This window comes from Anolis carolinensis, chromosome 6, assembly GCF_035594765.1.
Source record: "Anolis carolinensis isolate JA03-04 chromosome 6, rAnoCar3.1.pri, whole genome shotgun sequence".
NCBI lineage: Eukaryota > Metazoa > Chordata > Lepidosauria > Squamata > Dactyloidae > Anolis > Anolis carolinensis.
Genome location: NC_085846.1, coordinates 28,812,423 through 28,829,641, shown reverse-complemented (window position 1 = coordinate 28,829,641; position 17,219 = coordinate 28,812,423). Strand labels below are relative to the sequence as shown.

The following is a 17,219-nucleotide window of genomic DNA, read 5'->3' as shown; positions in this document are numbered from 1 at the left end:
AGCTGGCATTGCCCCTCCTGACGTGCGACGGGAAGTTGCTGCTAACTGCGAGAGAAATAAGGTCGAACATTGTGAAAGCCACCCATTGCATGACTATCAGCCTCCTCCCACCAGACTCAAATCAAGGAAGGGCTTCATGAGAACCACCACTCCTCTTGATGTTCCTCCAGCAGCAGCAAGGGTGTCCCTCTGGGCAGCTAAACCTGGAAATTCTAACTGGATGCCCCCCCCCATGAGGGTCCTCCTCCAGGGGCAAACCAAGAATGGGCAACTTGGAAGTCCCTGAACAGACTCAGAAGTGGAGTGGGCAGATCTAAAGACAACTTGGCAAGGTGGCACTATCTGGAGAAATCCTCCACCTTGTGTGATTGTGGAGCAGAACAAACAACTCCGCATATGTATGCTTGCCCACAATGTCCTGCCTCATGTACAGAGGAGGAGTTGCTTAAAGCTATGGACAATGTGGTTGCTGTTGCCCGCTTTTGGTCTGAAACTATTTAGGTGCTTGTGATTTCCTTCCCCCCCCCCCCCCCATCATTTTAAAATTTATTTATTTATTTATTTATTTCCAATATTTCTATCCTGCCCTTCTCACCCGAAGGGACTCAGGGCGGCGAAATGTATTTTGTTATGCAATGCTTTTGACACGAAATAAATAACCAACAGTTCAAAAATTGAAATGCACCTTTGCATGGGTCATTGTAGGATAATTGAAGAATTTTGCCTGGTATGCATTTTTTATTGAACTAACATACTAGGTAATTCCTAGACAGGTAGCTGCCTCAACATAAAGTTATTTTTGAGTCATTTTTCAAATTTTGCAATGCAATTGTCATATTGAAAAGGCAAATAAACTGTTCATTTTCACTACGGTATATATTTTTTTTCCTTGCTGGGTTGATTTATGAGATGTTTTGAGTACTTTTAAGTATTTTTTTTATGTCCTTCTGCTTTTGTTATGAAAGTTCCACAACGGGTTTTTATGTATTGTATTTTTCACAAAATATTGAATTTTGTGATAAATTCACTATTCTGTATACAAAGTTCATTTTTAACAACAGACAATTTTTATTGTAAAAAAATCCCTCATAGAAATTTTGCAAAAAAAAAAACTCCCAGAAAAAGGGGGAAAAAAATCTCAGTGTTCGAAATTTTGGGAGGGGAGGCATAAAGTCTGCCATGTCTTGTTGAGGATGAGAAAATGGGCAAATATTATTTATGTTCATCATTTTCCTGCTATTAAAACTACTGCAAAAAAGAGGGGACAGGGTAAACTTATGATTGAATACAGATGAAATTGATATTGGCTAAAAACAGACAGATACATCTATACCTGTTCAATACTATTGGCTCTCATTAACATTTAATTGCAGTTAAAATGTAATTCCTACTCCACTGATACAATGCTGGAACAGCAAGAGGTGCCTAGTCTTCACACCTTCTGCTCAGCTGACTGGCTGTTAGCTTTTCGAATTGAATTACTGATGCTACTAATTAAGAAATGCCTCATTCTGTAATTCTCATGGGGCATTTTATTCTCAAGATGCTGAACTGGGGGCCAGGTATGTATTTTACCAGTCAATGAATCTGGTTTGCATTTTAGCCCAGAACTATCAAAGATGTTGAATCTTTTCCCACAAACTGGTTCAACAAGTTGAAGAGGCCCTTCAGCTCACTTTAAGTCAGACTAAATTTTAAAGTAGATTCATTGGCCCATTGATATTGGAGCCACCAATTACTATTGCAAATGATCCCTTCATGAGGGTCCAACTTTCATAGTAAAGTCGCCTTCACGTAGCAGTGGGGGATTCCCAGTTCACAAAACTCTAATGCAGTGATTCCCAACCTGTGGGTCCCCAGGTGTTTTGGCCTACAACTCCTAGAAATCCCAGCCAGTTTACCAGCTGTTAAGATTTCTGGAAGTTGAAGGCCAAAACATCTGGGGACCTGCAGGTTAAGAACCACTGCTCTAATGGGAAATGTATGGCAATATTTCACACTCCACTTGGCACCTCACACTAACAGAGGTTGGAATACAGAACCCCTGCAAAATTGGGAAAAGCAAAAATACTTCTGGGACCATCTTAGGGTGGTAGGGAGCTGGAGAGGAGAGACGGGGAAGGGAGAAGTTAATTCTTATGTCTCTTCCTCCTCCTTTATGCCCATACTGCCTCTTTCTCCTGTTACTGGGATACACACAGCTGTTTTGAGTGCACCAAAAAGAAGCAGCCCCGAAGGGCAGCCAAAGATAGCGGTAGAGAAGCCATGAAGGATGTGCAGGGAGCGGAGCCTCTCTTTGCTCACTTTCCTGGCCTGTCTCTTTGCCTCATAGCCAGGGTGAACATGGAGGTGTCAGGCACAATGGATGGAAAGAGCCTTTGAGGATGGATGCAGGGAGGCCACGTGTGGCATATGTGGACCTAATCCCCTTCCTTTCCTCCTCTGCCAGACACCACTGCCACTGCAGTTTCCATCTCTAAACTGGCTGTCAGGAGGAAAGGGCAGGGCAGGAAGGTGGGCTGGTTAGCTAGCAGATGACTTGAATGTGGGTTTATCTGCCATAGGAGTGGCATTCAATAGGGGGTAGAGGTAGCCTGTGGGCATCATACAATAAATAGTACTTCTTTGTGTTCCTTCCTCCAGAAAGTTCAAGCTCCAGGAGGAGGCATGGTTGTACCTGCTCCTAGCTGCCAGGTGCCCATTCCCCATGAAGAAATACAACTAACTTGGAGATTGCGTAGGGCATGCCATTTCTGAGGACCTGGGTCTGCATGTGCTCATCGCTATATTCCACGAACTAAGCAAATTATGCAGAATAAATAATTGGGTGTGGAAATATATACTGTTTTTCAAGTTGCAATTTATTTCTGTTCTATGTGCATTATTTAGTGTAGAATGTTCTTTCTCTCTTTAATTTAAATTACATGCTTGCCAACCCACACTTTTGGTGATGGGAAGGCTCAGCTAGTGTGGCAATAACAGACAGAATATTACAGGCTATTCAAGGGTCAGGAATGGCTTCGGGCAGTTTAGCAATGCAGGGGAAAGGTTTAAGGCATGCTTGGCGGAGAGAGCCGTTCACTCATTTTACTGCTGACAGTGAGTCAAGGTGTCAGAACAGGTAATGTAGTCTTTTTGGAGCAGGGTTTTTGTGAGTTGTTACACTTCCTTTCCTTGGGGCAGGCACTGGAAATGGAAGGCAGCAACCTCAGTTTCAGAGCAGTGTTCCACAAAAAATTCCTTTCCCTATGATCCAACTTTCATTTTTGTTTCCTTTCAGTTTCTTTCTTACGTCTTTACTGTTTCAGAATGTTTGTCTGTCTTTGTCCTTCTGTCTGCCTCTGCTTGAGAGCAGGGCACCCTGGTTTGTCATTCCCCGTGACGTCTTTGGGCTGTTTATATTTCATTTTGGCTCCTCTGGCCAGTTTTTGATGTCTCTGTGGTTTCCCAGTTGTTGTCTTGATATATTGTCTCGTCTTTTTCCTGGATGGCAGCCGTTTCTGCCCTTCACCTTAACCCCCACTCCCAAACACACCCTTTGTCCCTTTTGCACCCAGAAACCTTCTGGAAATCACTTTGGAATGGAAAGTGATTGGAACAGACCTTTGTCTCCCCATTTCTCACTCACCTCTATCATGCTTCAGACCTCATTTTACGGGTCTGAAATTTGTGTGACCTTGTTCTGAGGCTCAGTAGGGAAGAAAAAGCAGAGCTTGGAAGTAATTAACTTGTAATTAATAATCCATCCCAGTAATGAAGATATAACTAAGTTACATCAGCACAGGCGGATACTGTTATTCCTTTTGTGATTTATAAGACAGTACCCTCACGTGGTTTAAGTACAGGTTTCAACTGTCCATTGTGTGTATTTTGTCTTTTTAAAAAGTAACTGGAATTAGCAAAGAGTTACTATACAAATTTAATAATATCAGCTACTTCTTGAAATGGACCTTGGAACTGTAAATAATGTACTTTAAGAAATATCTTCCTAACTCTGACAAAAAGCTATAACATAAGCTCTGTTCCCTTAGGGAAGAACAGATGGTTATTACCAAAGTGAAATTAATATGTAGTCTGTACCTGCTCTATTTAGAAAGAGAGGCCCTCCCATGATGAGGACTGGCCAGTATCTCCTTTGAGCCCATGACTGGTTTATTTCTCCCAGCCCCATCCAAAGAACCTCTCCTGCCTTTCCTACACATCCAATACCCCTGGTCCTTTTTCACCACTCTAAGATAGGTAGAGCAGTGCCCTGACATCCTCTCTGCTTTTCTTCCTTCCTCCCGAATCTGCGTAGATCCCGAGAGGACTAGTGCCCACATGATCTCAGCAGATGATGCAGAATATCCAAGGGAATACCGGACCCTGGGAAATGGCACACGCCGTTTCTCCAACGTAGGGCTGGTGCATACCTCAGAACGCCGACACACTGTCATCGCCGCCCAGAGCCTGGAAGCCCTTACGGGGCTCCAAAAGTCTGAGATGGAGCGGAAGCGGGACGCCTTCATGGACCACTTGAAGAGCAAATACCCTCAGCATGCCCTGGCAATCCGAGGGCAGCAGGAGAGGATCCGGGACCAGGTAAGGTCTGCCTTTTCTCCCTTGATGGAGTTCCTTTCACAGCACAAAACTAAGAATGGCCTCTTGGCTTGAGGGACATAGCTTATTAGGTGTGTTAATATAGCTTTACCTTCAAGATTCAAAAGACAGAGGACAATATTGTTTTATTACCATGTCCCAAAATTTATGAATTTATGAATTCAGTGGGAAGTGCTTGAAATTTTAAAAATAAGCCAAAGGGCTTCAATGGCTTAGCTCTTAAGGATCTGTGTTGGAATCCTTGCGTATTCAGCCATTTTGGGGATGCTGACTTAGGGTTGCCACCTTTTTTTGTCCATGAGCTAACAGGTGATCCTCTCAATTCTGGGAATAGCTATGACTTCTGGATTTGAATATTTCACTGAGCTTATTTTTAAAGGAACATTTCACATTTAATACAGCCAGCCTTCTATATCCATTGATTCAACATCTATGGATTCAACCATCCATGTCTTCAATTTTTTAAAAAACAAATTCCAAAAAGTAAACCTTGATTTTTGCCTTCTTATATGAGGGACACCATTTTTACTATGTCATTATATATAATGGGAATGAATATCCATGGGTTTTGATATCCATTGGATAAGTGCAACCAAACCTCAATGGATACTGAGGGCCCACTGTAAATATCATCACGACATTCAAATTGAGATTTTTTTTAAAGTAAATATGGTGGGAAAGGGGCAAATGGACATATGTATTTGTCCTTAGTGTTTATACTGCCTAGCAATAATAATAATAATAATAATAATAATAATAATAACAACAACAACAACAACAACAACAACAACAACCATCTATCAGCTGCAAAAGGCCACCCTACTCGGATCTGCATACATTATTCGCCATTACATCACATAGTCCTAGACACTTGGGAAGTGTCCAATGTGTTATCCAATACAACAGTCAGCATAGTGATCTTGTTTGCTGTGTACTAATCTTGTTGTGTATTAAATAATAATAATAATAGTTAATAAAACGAAGGACAGCAATAGACCATTTCTGAGATGAAAACTCTCTCCAGTTGGAAACCTTTGTCAGAGTTAATCTACATTGCAAAAGACAGTCCGACAATTTGTATGGCCTTTGAATCATACCATAGAAAGTACTGAAGATATAGACAATTCTCAATGACATATTGACAATTTAAGTAGAAATTAGTTTTCAAGTATGCTTTTCTCCAAGAATTGCTTGCTAATGCTGGCTGATTATATATTGCAACCAGGAAAATCAGGAGGGGTACATATTCCACACTTGTTGGTGAGACATATACTTCTCATAAGAAATTGTGAAGTGTTGGTTTTTACAGTCTTTGCATTCATATATGGCCCAATAAATGTAATACAATGAAAAGGAAATGGTATTGTGAAATGTAGTTTCAGCTAAAAGAAAATCTGTTTGAATAACATGAATTTTGAGCCTGTTTTGGATCCACACTGACCCCTAACTAAACTTAATTAAGGCAGGGGAAATTGGTCCCTGCTTTTTTGTGGAAAAATGGGCAGTGCAGAATGGTAATTGTCTGGTCCTTGTAACAGTCACAAAGCCTTCTTCCTTCCATCTGGATAATCAGTATACAGATTGGCTGGCCTTCATGTCCGTCACAAAACCAAGACTCTTGTGTCTTTCCACCTGGCTGTAGGAATTGTTAATTGGGTGGCCTTTGTGATCATCACAATGCCACCTTTCCCATTTTGTCCCCAGCCTAGAGGAGTGTTATAAATCAATAAATGTTTAAAAGAATAAAGATGCTGTGGACTAGAGAAGACCAAAAACATACCAAAGTTGAAGTGTGAATTGGGAGCTCCGTACAAATAGTAAAAGAAGTAAAGAGAAGGAAAGCTGACTCCACAGCTACACAAACACATACATATGTTCCTGAATGGTTGTATATGTGTACACCATTTTTGTAAACATGTGTACTTATCCTGTTGCTGAAATTCAGCATTGCAGGTTGAGTCTCCCTTATGCAGAAAGTTTTAGACTTTTTTGGATTTTGAAATGCCTGCATTTGCATATACAATAGAGTCTCACTTATCCAACATAAACGGGCCGGCAGAATGTTGGATAAGCGAATATGTTGGATAATAAGGAGGGATTAAGGAATGTTAAACATCAAATTAGGTTATGATTTTACAAATTAAGCACCCAAACATCATGTTATACAACAAATTTGACAGAAAAAGTAGTTCAATATGCAGTAATGCTATGTAGTAATTACTGTATTTACAAATTAAGCACCAAAGTATCACCATGTATTGAAAACATTGACTACAAAAATGCATTGGATAATCCAGAACATTGGATAAGCGAGTGTTGGATAAGTGAGACTCTACTGTACATACATAGTGAGACATCTTGGAAATGGGACCCAAGTTGAAAGATGAAATTCATTTATGTTTCAAATGCACCCTATGTACATAGCCTGAAGGTAATTTCATACACAATTGGAAAGACCAATAGCCATCTTGCAAAATGGTAAGTATGTTATTCAACCGTTGATACTGTAAGCCCTACTGAAATTCCATGAAGGTTGTAAGGATCCTACCTTCAACTTTCCTAGTAGAGCAAAGGAGGAAACCTGGGAGGCTTTGGGTCCTATTTTGAGAACAGTCCTCTGTTTGAAGCCATCCTGTTCCAAGGCAGCAACCTTTGACCTTTTAGTGGTAGGACTGCAACTCCCATCCATTCTAGCCAGCATAACCAATTTCTTTTCATGTCAGAAGCAACTTGAGAAACTGCAGGTCCCTTCTGGTGTGAGATAATTGGCCGTCTGCAAAGACGTTGCCCAGGGAACGCCAGGATGTTTTTGATGTTTTTACCATCCTTGTGGGAGGCTTCTCTCATGTCCCTGCATGGAGCTGGAGCTGATAGAGGGAGCTCAACCGTGCCCTCCCCAGGTTGGATTCGAACTGGCAACCTTCAGGTCAGCAACCCAACCTTCAAGTCAGCAGTCCTGCAAGCACAAGGGTTTAACCCACTGCACCACTGAGGGCTCCTGAGCATAGCCAATGGTGAAGAATGATAGAAGTTGCAGTTCAGTATCACAGATTGGGTGTCATTGCTCTTATTTGAAGAACTATCCGGTCCAAATCAAAGATACAGGACCAGAAGAAGGGGAAAGGAGTTTTGAAACTTTCTATCCGCATTCAGTGAGAATCTGAGTGGCAGCTGCACAAGTTGATCTGGTCACTGGCTTCCCCACAATGGTGAAATGTATGTTTTATATACTTAAACTGTAGTTGTTATTTGTGCATTTGCCTTATTCCTAGGCAATAATATCAACACATTCACAATTTATGCAACTTTGTGCACCCTTTTGGCTTCCTCCTTAGCAACACATTTATTCTTTTTAGCTAAGGCACAAATGGCCACCCTGTTTTTAATGCGGGCTGAGATAGAAGGCAGCCCTCATTTCTTGATCTTTCCAGAGAAGCAGTAGAGAAACAGGAGGCCAAATGTGTGCCTATGACCTGCCACCTGAAACTGCAATGTGGAGAACAGCTGACGCGGACACCACTTCCCTTCCTCTCCCTTCTCTCTTTGCAGAGATGTCAGATCCAGAGGCTTTAAGACATCTAAGACATATAACAGGCACTGATAGGAAATGGAGGGAGGGAGTCATGCCCCCCTTTATGCCAGGTGCCAGGAAAGAGGCTGCTGTAGCAACATCTGTTCTCTGTGCTCAGTGTGATATCTCTCAGTCTGTGTTCACCCGGAGATAACTTGCTGCCCCTCTTCATTTGGCTAATTGCTTGAAGCTGAACCTTGGACAGTCACCATAAGAAGCAGGCTCATGGACTCTGCTCCTTTTACTTTCGCTGTAGTATTTTTGTCTTTATTTGATTTGGGATTCAGCTTTGGAACTGTTTTCCAAATCTAAGGCTCAAAGCCAGCATGTAGATTGTCTTCAAATAGCTATAAGTATCACCCCTTTAAAAAGGACAATTTTATCTTCCACAAGGATGGTAAAAACATCAAAACATCCGGGCGTCCCCTGGGCAATGTCCTTACAGATGGCCAATTCTCTCACACTAGAAGCGACTTGCAGTTTCTCAAGTCACTCCTGATGTGGAAATCTGCCCTTACGAAGGCTGGATCTACACTGCCCTATATTCCAGGATCTGATCCCAGATTATCTGCTTTGAGGGGATTATATGAGTCTCCACTGCCAAATAATTTGAGATAAGAAAATTATCTGGGATCAGATCCTGGGATATAGAGCCCAAGTTCACATCTACATCTACCAGTGTGAAGGGCTCCAGTGCTGCTCCGATGTAACTTGGAAATATCTATGGAGCTCTTTGGCTCTCTACTTGGTTGGCTGGTCCAAGGGTGCCACTGCATCACCGCAGCTCTCTCCCAGAAGCTTGTTGGTGATGTCACATTTCTGATCACATGTGATGTGACATCAGCAAGTTCTGTTGGAAAGCTGGTTTTTTAGTGGCAGCACAGTGGTGGGTGTTGTGAATAGTAGATGGAGCAAACCCAGACCAGTCTAGCTATCCACATCTCCAAAACTGTGGGATTGCCCCAGAGCTTCCTCGGAATTTAGTGAACCTCGTATAACAGTCTGAGGAATTCCATTCAGATCAACTGAGGCTCTCAAAACCTACCCGGATTCAGAGCAGGAGCTTTCTGGTCTCTGTACTAGCAACTATATAATATTTATTAGCCAGCGCTTTTCTGGGCTACAACTTTAAGAATCTGATTAGGAGATTTGGGAAATTGTACTTCAAAAATAACTTTTCTGAGCTCCAGCAGCAGCTACTTGAGTCTGTAAAGTGAGAGGATACTGTGCTCGCAGGTCTCAATCAAAGGTTTCTTCTGATTTTTCTATCCAGCTATAATTCCTCCCAGGTTAGACACAATCCAAAGAGACATATGATAATATCTTTTGCTTTAAAATAAAAGGCTAGTTGTGGGGAATGCTGGATTGGTTCAGGGGCATTTAGTAAAAGTGTGATTTTAAAATTTTGTAAATGTTTGCATCTGTTCCTTGCAACATTAAAACCTTTGTCCTACATACACTGCTCTTGTTTTGCTGTTGGAAAAGACATACAGGCACTTGGTTTCATTTGTGTTTTCCCCAAGAGACAAATACCAGGTTTTACAAGGTAGTTCAGGCCACGAAATTGTGTTGGAAGAAAAGGTTAATTTCTTTCTTCCCTTATTCCCTGCATTCCCATGAAAGGACTCACACATGTCTAGAAGAAGAGACCTGCCTTTGAGTTTCCTTGTTTTGCTAAAAAAAATCCCCCAGACAAGTTTCCCATCTCTCCACAAGCAGGCAAAGAATGTATATATTGTATATACATATAATATAATATTATATATTGTATATACATATAATATTGATAATAATAATGTAATGTAATACAGTAGAATACAAATAATAATACAATATAATAACTGTATATTATATATTACATGTAATATGACTAATAATATTGTAGTATAGTGGTATAGTATAATATAGTAATATATAATACTAATATTGTGCTATGCTAATAATATAATATATTGTATGTACATATAATTTGTATCCACTCTGAGTTCCCTTTGTGGTGAGAAGGGTGGGATATAAATGCTGTAAATAAATAAATGAATAAATTATTGTCCTGATTCTCCTCCTTCCTTTCCTTAGCTAGTTTTTTTTTTTTGCTGGGGGGGGGGGTGTAGGCAGACAGAGTGATTTCCAACTATCTTGTCTTCAATGGCTGTCACTGGCCTTTCTTGTGTATCTTTTTTGTCTTGCTTTCAGTACCACTCTTCCTGCATCTTTTATGAACTTCCTTCCATCATAACCCCTTTTCCCCTTTGGATAGATTGCTTGACTCAGACTGTGGCTGCAGACTGACCATTTTATTGATCTGCCCTGCAGGAAAGCATAGAAAACAATGGTAACAACAACAATAGTATAGGCGAACTATTTTTTTTAAAGCATATGTTGAGTGTACATTTAACAAAAAAAAAAATCAAAGAGCTTAATTTTTTAAAATAAAGATCAAAATTATCCCAAATGATATCTCCACAACAGTATATGAGTTAAAAACAAGGAGTACTTGTTACACAAAAAGGTAGTGGTAGCTAATCATTCCATTTATTATATACAGACAGACACACACACACACACACACAGTCTATTGTCCCAGTTTCCCAAAAGCGGTAATGGTTTACAGACAACATTGTCCAACTTTGCTCTTTGATACCATTCAACTTCATTGCTAAACTTGTGGGGACTCACAAATTCTGAGATAGCAGTCTGATAGTAAGATATGGCATAACCAAATAATACTGGGAGTCAGTGTTGGGCAGGTGAGAATTTACACTAGAAGTCACCCTATCTTGCTACATGTGGCTTTGACACAAGATTGGAATTGGCCCCACCTAGGGTACATCCAAATTATACAGTCATACTCGTAGTCTCATGCCAATTTAACTGCATGTCTCAATTCTATAGAAGTTTGAGAATTGTGGTTTGGCAAGGTCCTTGGAATTCTCTGTTAGATAACTCTCAAACATTCAAAGAAATGCACTAGAAAATTTAAGCCGCTCACTGGACTACAAATACCAAGATTCCATAGGATGAAGCTATAGCAGTTAAAGTGGAATGAAAGTGTTATAAATATGCAATGTGCATACAACCCAAGGAGGTCTTATGTAGAGGTTTCAAACAACAAATCCAATATGAATCAGGATTGGTGGCATACAATAAATTGCAAAGTTGCTTACTAGGTTATAAAATGACTCTAGACTTGTATAACCTTTTACTGAATCCTGTAGGACCTCAGGAAATGAAAATTAGACCTCCTCTGGAGTCTGCCTCAAAATAAGCTGTAAATATTCTATGGCACAGAACTTATCATTTTCTGAATCAAACTTTCCATTTAAAAGGTTTCTATTCCCTGTGATGATCATCATGCCTGGTGAAATTTGACTTCCTGTAAACAGGGGGGTAAGCCTTTAGTGCCTTGAACAACTCTGACCTTTTCTTTGAAGCAAAATAAATGTTGCAAAATAACTCCCACAATCCCAAATCATTGGTCAGAATGAATGAAATTGCAGAAAGTTATAAGTCAAAGCAGCTGGAGAGCCTCGGTTTACTTATGCCTAGGTTACAGCCAACCCTCCATATTTGCGGGTTTATTTATTTGCAGAATTTGTTAATATGTTATCTCTAGGAATCTCTAAGTCCTTTGTGGTGACTCTGCAGTGAACATCCACCAGAATTGACCAGAGCAAGGCTGCTAAAACTTTCCCACTCACAATCCCTTTTGGCGCAATACATTTTATGTGATTTGGTGTATATAAGTATATAGATGAGATATAAAAATCAAACATTTACTTATAACAAATCAGGATTTCAAGGCTTGCTGAAAGGCTTGTTAAATAGGCTGATGTTCCTTTGCATGAAGTACAGCTAAAACATTGTCTGCAGAATCTACCAAAAACTGCATAACAGACACTAGGTAAAATTCAGAAAACTTTTACTGTTGCCAAAATTTTGGGGACCCCAGTATTGAGCTAAGGGGATTGCATTTGGTACCAGGACTCACATTATGAGAAGCTCTGATCTGGAGGATCTAGAGCAGGGGTCCCCAAACTAAGGCCCGGGGGTCTCTTCCAACCTTCTTTATTATTATTATTATTATTATTATTATTATTATTATTATTATTAACATTGAGGCTGGGCGGCCATCTGTCGGGTGCTTTGCTTGTGTTTTGGTGCACAGAGGCAGAAGATGGTTGGGCTAAATGGCCCAAGGGGTTTCTTCCAACCCTCTTTTATTATTATTATTATTATTATTATTATTATTATTATTATTATTATTATTATTATTAACATTGAGACTGGGCGGCCATCTGTCAGGGGTGCTTTGCTTGTGCTTTTGGTGCACTAGGGCAGAAGGGGTTGGGCTAAATGGCTCAAAGGGTCTCTTCCAACCCCCTTTTTTATTATTGTTGTTGTTATTATTATTATTAATTATTATTATTATTGCTCGGTGGCCAACTATAGTCTGGCCCTCCAACGGTCCGAAGGATCGTGAACTGGCCCCCCATTTTAAAAGTTTGGGGACCCCTGATCTAGAGAGTCCTAGATGGAACACCTCTTTAGCAGACTTTGGACCCTACAGCATGGTTCTATATTCAACCTACAGCCATTGTTCTGGAGCAAGGGTTCTCAAACTGTGCTCCATGGAGCCCTTGGAGGCTCCATGGGTGATAGTCAGGGGCTCCATTGCACCATGCTCCTTCCTGCTTCCTCCTCTTTCCTCCTCCTCTTCCTGAGAAAAGCAGGGAAATTAAAGTTTGGATCTGCCAAAATAGCAGCAGCAGTGTCTTCCCAGGGAACAGAGTCTTCCTTCCTCACCACCCTTGTTGCTCACATTTTTCTTGCCACCCCCTCGCCTTTTTTGCTTCCAAAACTTTATTTCCCTCCCTGGAGTTCTTGTAACCCTACCCCTCTAAAGGTAGAAGAAGTATTATATATATATATGTTGATTATTGATCTCTGCTGTAAAGCACACAATGGATCCACTCTGTTCATCAAAATACCAGCCAGTTTGTGAGTCAGGTGGTCTCTAAATGTTATTCCAAAAATTAGAGTGAGGCATTAGAGGTTTGAGACCCATTTCACACAGTCAGTATGGTACGAATGTGGGTTAGACCGTACCAGCTCTGCTCATTTTCATGGGATTTTGTTTGTGCCACAAATGGAACTGTGTTCCCTGCAGTCTTCACAGCTATCAGAGAGTTAATGATGTCTCTAATTGCTTGTTATATAGTAAAAGAAATATGTTTATGTTTTTCATGCTGGCAGCCTGGTTTCATCTTTTCCTGGAAGAGAGTGACAATTCCCTTTTTCCTCCTGAGCGGATTAGCAGTGAAACAGGCAAGGCTGAAACAGCAGATGGAGCTGCAGGTCAAAAAGAAGTATTTTCATCCCTCCAGAATGGATATTGACCAATGATGAACAATGTGGGTCTCTGGGAGGGAAGTGGGGAACTGAAGACTGAATTAGTCAGCTGCAGAACGGCATGGCTTCAATTGCACAACATCTGTGGTGCTGCACACCCCAACCTAATCTTAAATAGCAAAAGGGTCTTGTTTTAATTTCCAATGAAAGTTGTATAAGATCTGCCTCAGCTTTTGTTTTTATGCCTTGAGAACTAGAATCTTGTTTTTCAGTGAAAGATCAAAATGTTTACAGTGACCAGAGAGGGGATTATGCCCTCTTGAATGCGAAGTGCAGTCAACCCTCCACATTTGCTGAGGGTTAAGAGAACAGAGCCCCTGCAAAAGTGGAAAAATCATAAATAAAAACCAGGAGTTTTTTGAATGAAGAGAATATTTATCTAGAAGTCTCTAAATCCTCCAGCATAACTCTATGGTCAACTTCTGCTGGAGTCGTGCTGGAGTACCTAAAGATTCTTAGAGATAACATATTAATCAAATCTGTAAATAATCACATCTGCAAAGTAGATGTGTGATTGTATTGGAAGTCATTTATCCCACTGCATCTTAAATTGTAGGTCTCAACACCAAATGGCTTCCTTAGCTTAATGCTAGTGTACCCCCCTCCAAATTTGCAACTGTTAACGTTTTCTGACCATCACTTAGTGGCCGTTTTAGTCATTTACATGAATCTGTTATTCAGCATTTACAGTGGACTTTGCAGAAGATGTATCTGTACTTCATAAAATGGAAAATCAGCCTGTTTAGCAAGCCTTGCACATGCTGATTTATTATCAGTAAATGTTTGATTTTAATAATAATGATGATGATGATGACGATGATGACGACAACAACAACAACAACAACAACAACAACAACAACAACAACTTTTTTTGTATTCCACCCCATCTCCCCAAAGGGACTTGGGGTGGCTCACATGGGGACCAAGCCCAGCAATACACAATAAAATACAATAATATAATAAAGGTAAAGGTTTTCCCCTGACATTAAGTCCAGTCGTGTCCGACTCTGGGGGTCGGTGCTCATCTCCATTTCTAAGGCGAAGAGCCAGTGTTGTCCGTAGACACCTCCAAGGTCATGTGGCCGGCATGACTGCGGGAGCTCACTCCGCTCCCCGGAGTTGAACTGCCAAACTTTTGGTCAGCAAGTTCAGCAGCTCAGCAGTTTAATCTGCTGCAGCACCGGGGGCTCTTGCAATAAAATAGATACATTTAAAACATGTAAACATATATTATACATATTTTATATATTTATATTTATACCTATAGTATTTTATATATGTGTGTGCTTGTGCACAGGTAAAATTTCCTCATTCTGAAAGGTGTCATGAGTGGAAATGTTTAAGAAGTTCTGATTTAGTCCAACCCCCTCCTCAGTATAGCAACTGCAACGAAGTATGTTACTACAGCAATCCTGTCAAATATGGACATCCAGCCTCTGCTTCAGCAAAGGAGACTCATTCCACATCCCACACTGCATCTTCCAAGAAAGACTGTTTTGTTGTTGAACAGTTCAACTGTTGTTGAACAGTTCAGGATATTTCTCTGGTTTTGTAAAATCAGCTTTTCAGCCATTTTTGTCTTACCCTCAGAAATCACCAGAGGTTATTCTCTCTCATAATCTTGCCAGTTCAGAGCTCAAAAAATAACTTATATGAGCTGAAATTTCTCAGCGAGCTGGATGTGGGACTTTCTTAGGACAAGATGTATTCAGGGCACCTTCAGGAGCAATAGAGAATATGAATGTGTGACAGCTATCTCTGTAATTGGCATTACAAGGCCTGAGGATTGACCAAGGATTGAGATGACTAAATATTATGGCACTGCACTTTTGCCTTTTCGTGTGCTGGGTAGAGGAATAGTAGAGCCTCTTTTTTTTTTTTTTTTTGGCTTGGGGAGCTTCAGACTCTAGCTTCTTTTTCTGTAGAGCTGGCTGAAGAAATTTTACTGTCTGGAGAAAAATACAAGATGGTGCCTGCCCTCTTCTCCATTTTAACAATCAGAAGTGAACTGAATTGGCTGTTGAAGTCTTCTTTGAAATTGGTGTAGTCTTTTACTATAGCTGAGGGCATCTGCCTAGCTTAAGGGAAAAGCATGACAGGCTATGTGGCACACACAAGTCTCACCTACAAGACAAAGGAGTAGTTGGGGAGGCTCAGAAGAAATTATTACTGTATATGCATGTATGTGACTAAGTTTCTGTGGGATCACTACTTGTGTATGTGTGTGTTAAGAGAAAAACACCTGGTCAATTACAACTCATGGTTGAGTAATTGGAACAATCAGGGCTAATAGGCTTGAGCCACTCCCTGAATGGGGTATATCTGGGAATGTTTGTAATGTCTTTTGGGGACTTACTGGGGGACTTACTGAATGCTTGCTGAGAGCCTACTATGAAGATGCATGAATTTAATGCAAGAGACTTTATGTGAGTTTTTGTTGCTGGAAGTTTTATTATGATTTTTGACTCTGCTACTTAAGAGTAAATTTTGATTTTCTCTTCCATTTTCGTGGCTTGTTTTTCTTTTGCTAATTGTGGATACAACAAAGGACTGGATAAGTCTGGACAGGACTGCACGCAGTTTGTTTTTCTACAAACCCGTAACAGAAATGACCTTGCTGTTTCGAAGTATCTAAAGCACTTGCCTCACTCTGCAGAAGGGTAGTATAACACTTTGTCTCTTGGTTGTTGTATGTCTTTCGGGCTGTCTCTTTCCACTAACTGACTTCAGAGAGTTGGCACTAAAAAAAACCCAACTCACCATACTGTTCCCAGCCATGATTGAATGTCTTGGTTCTAGCCTTGGCGAGTCAACATTTTGGGTTTGGGAGCAAGGAGAATCCCCATTTTAAATGGAGAGTATGGTACATTTTGTGCAAACCCCGCTATTTTTCTGTACAGAATGTTTATTATGGGGAAAAACAAGGTTTTGCTGCAAGATTTTTCACACACAAACACAAACACTATGTTGTGCAAAATCTGGTGGAGATTGACCATTTTCCCCCCAACAACGAGTCTTGGTGTGTCGAGACAAACTTTCTCATTAGAGGTGAGCATATTTGTGAGTATTCTTTACTCCTGACTGAACTCATACTGCCTTTTCCCTGGTGCTTGGCATGGTGAAAAGGAAGGGAATGGGTGAAAAACACCTGTCAGAATTAATGCAAACAAGGGATCCTGATTTAGCTCATCCATTTGCATCTGTGCAAACATTATGTATGAGATGCATATTATCCTGGGCAAAATTCAAGGTGCTGGTTATCACTTGCAAAGTCCTAAATGCCATGACACAGTATTTGAACAAGAGCAATTGTTCTGTTGTCCTTGGAGTTTTGTTTTTGAGGGTAAGCTTGTTTCGATTGCTGTGCTTCGTTGCCTTCCTTTGGGATAGGCCAGGCCACACACCTAAAGAAGTAAACACTATATTGCCTGAATTTTATTTATTTTATTTAACTCTATACCTTTGTCTCTTTTCAAAGTCGTAGATTTCCTAAAGCAGCTTGCAGCACAGGAACATAAAATATTTCAAGTTTATTATAAAATATAAACAGTTGTATATTGTAATGCTCCTAAGAGGGGAAACACCAAAGGTGATTTGGGAAAAAATCCATCGTACTGTTCCATCTGCCATCTCTACAGGA

At 40.5% G+C, this 17,219-nt stretch overlaps 1 protein-coding gene across 14 annotated transcripts in view; it reads left to right on the top strand.

Moving 5' to 3' along the window:
- The window catches only part of srcin1 (SRC kinase signaling inhibitor 1), a 366,662-nt gene that overhangs the window by 162,086 nt on the left and 187,357 nt on the right, over window positions 1–17,219 (top strand). For all 14 annotated transcript variants that reach the window (XM_062984357.1, XM_062984358.1, XM_062984343.1 and 11 more), the window contains one exon: window positions 4,298–4,581. In XM_062984357.1, coding sequence (XP_062840427.1) covers window positions 4,298–4,581 — 284 coding nt within the window. The remainder of the gene's footprint in view (window positions 1–4,297; window positions 4,582–17,219) is intronic.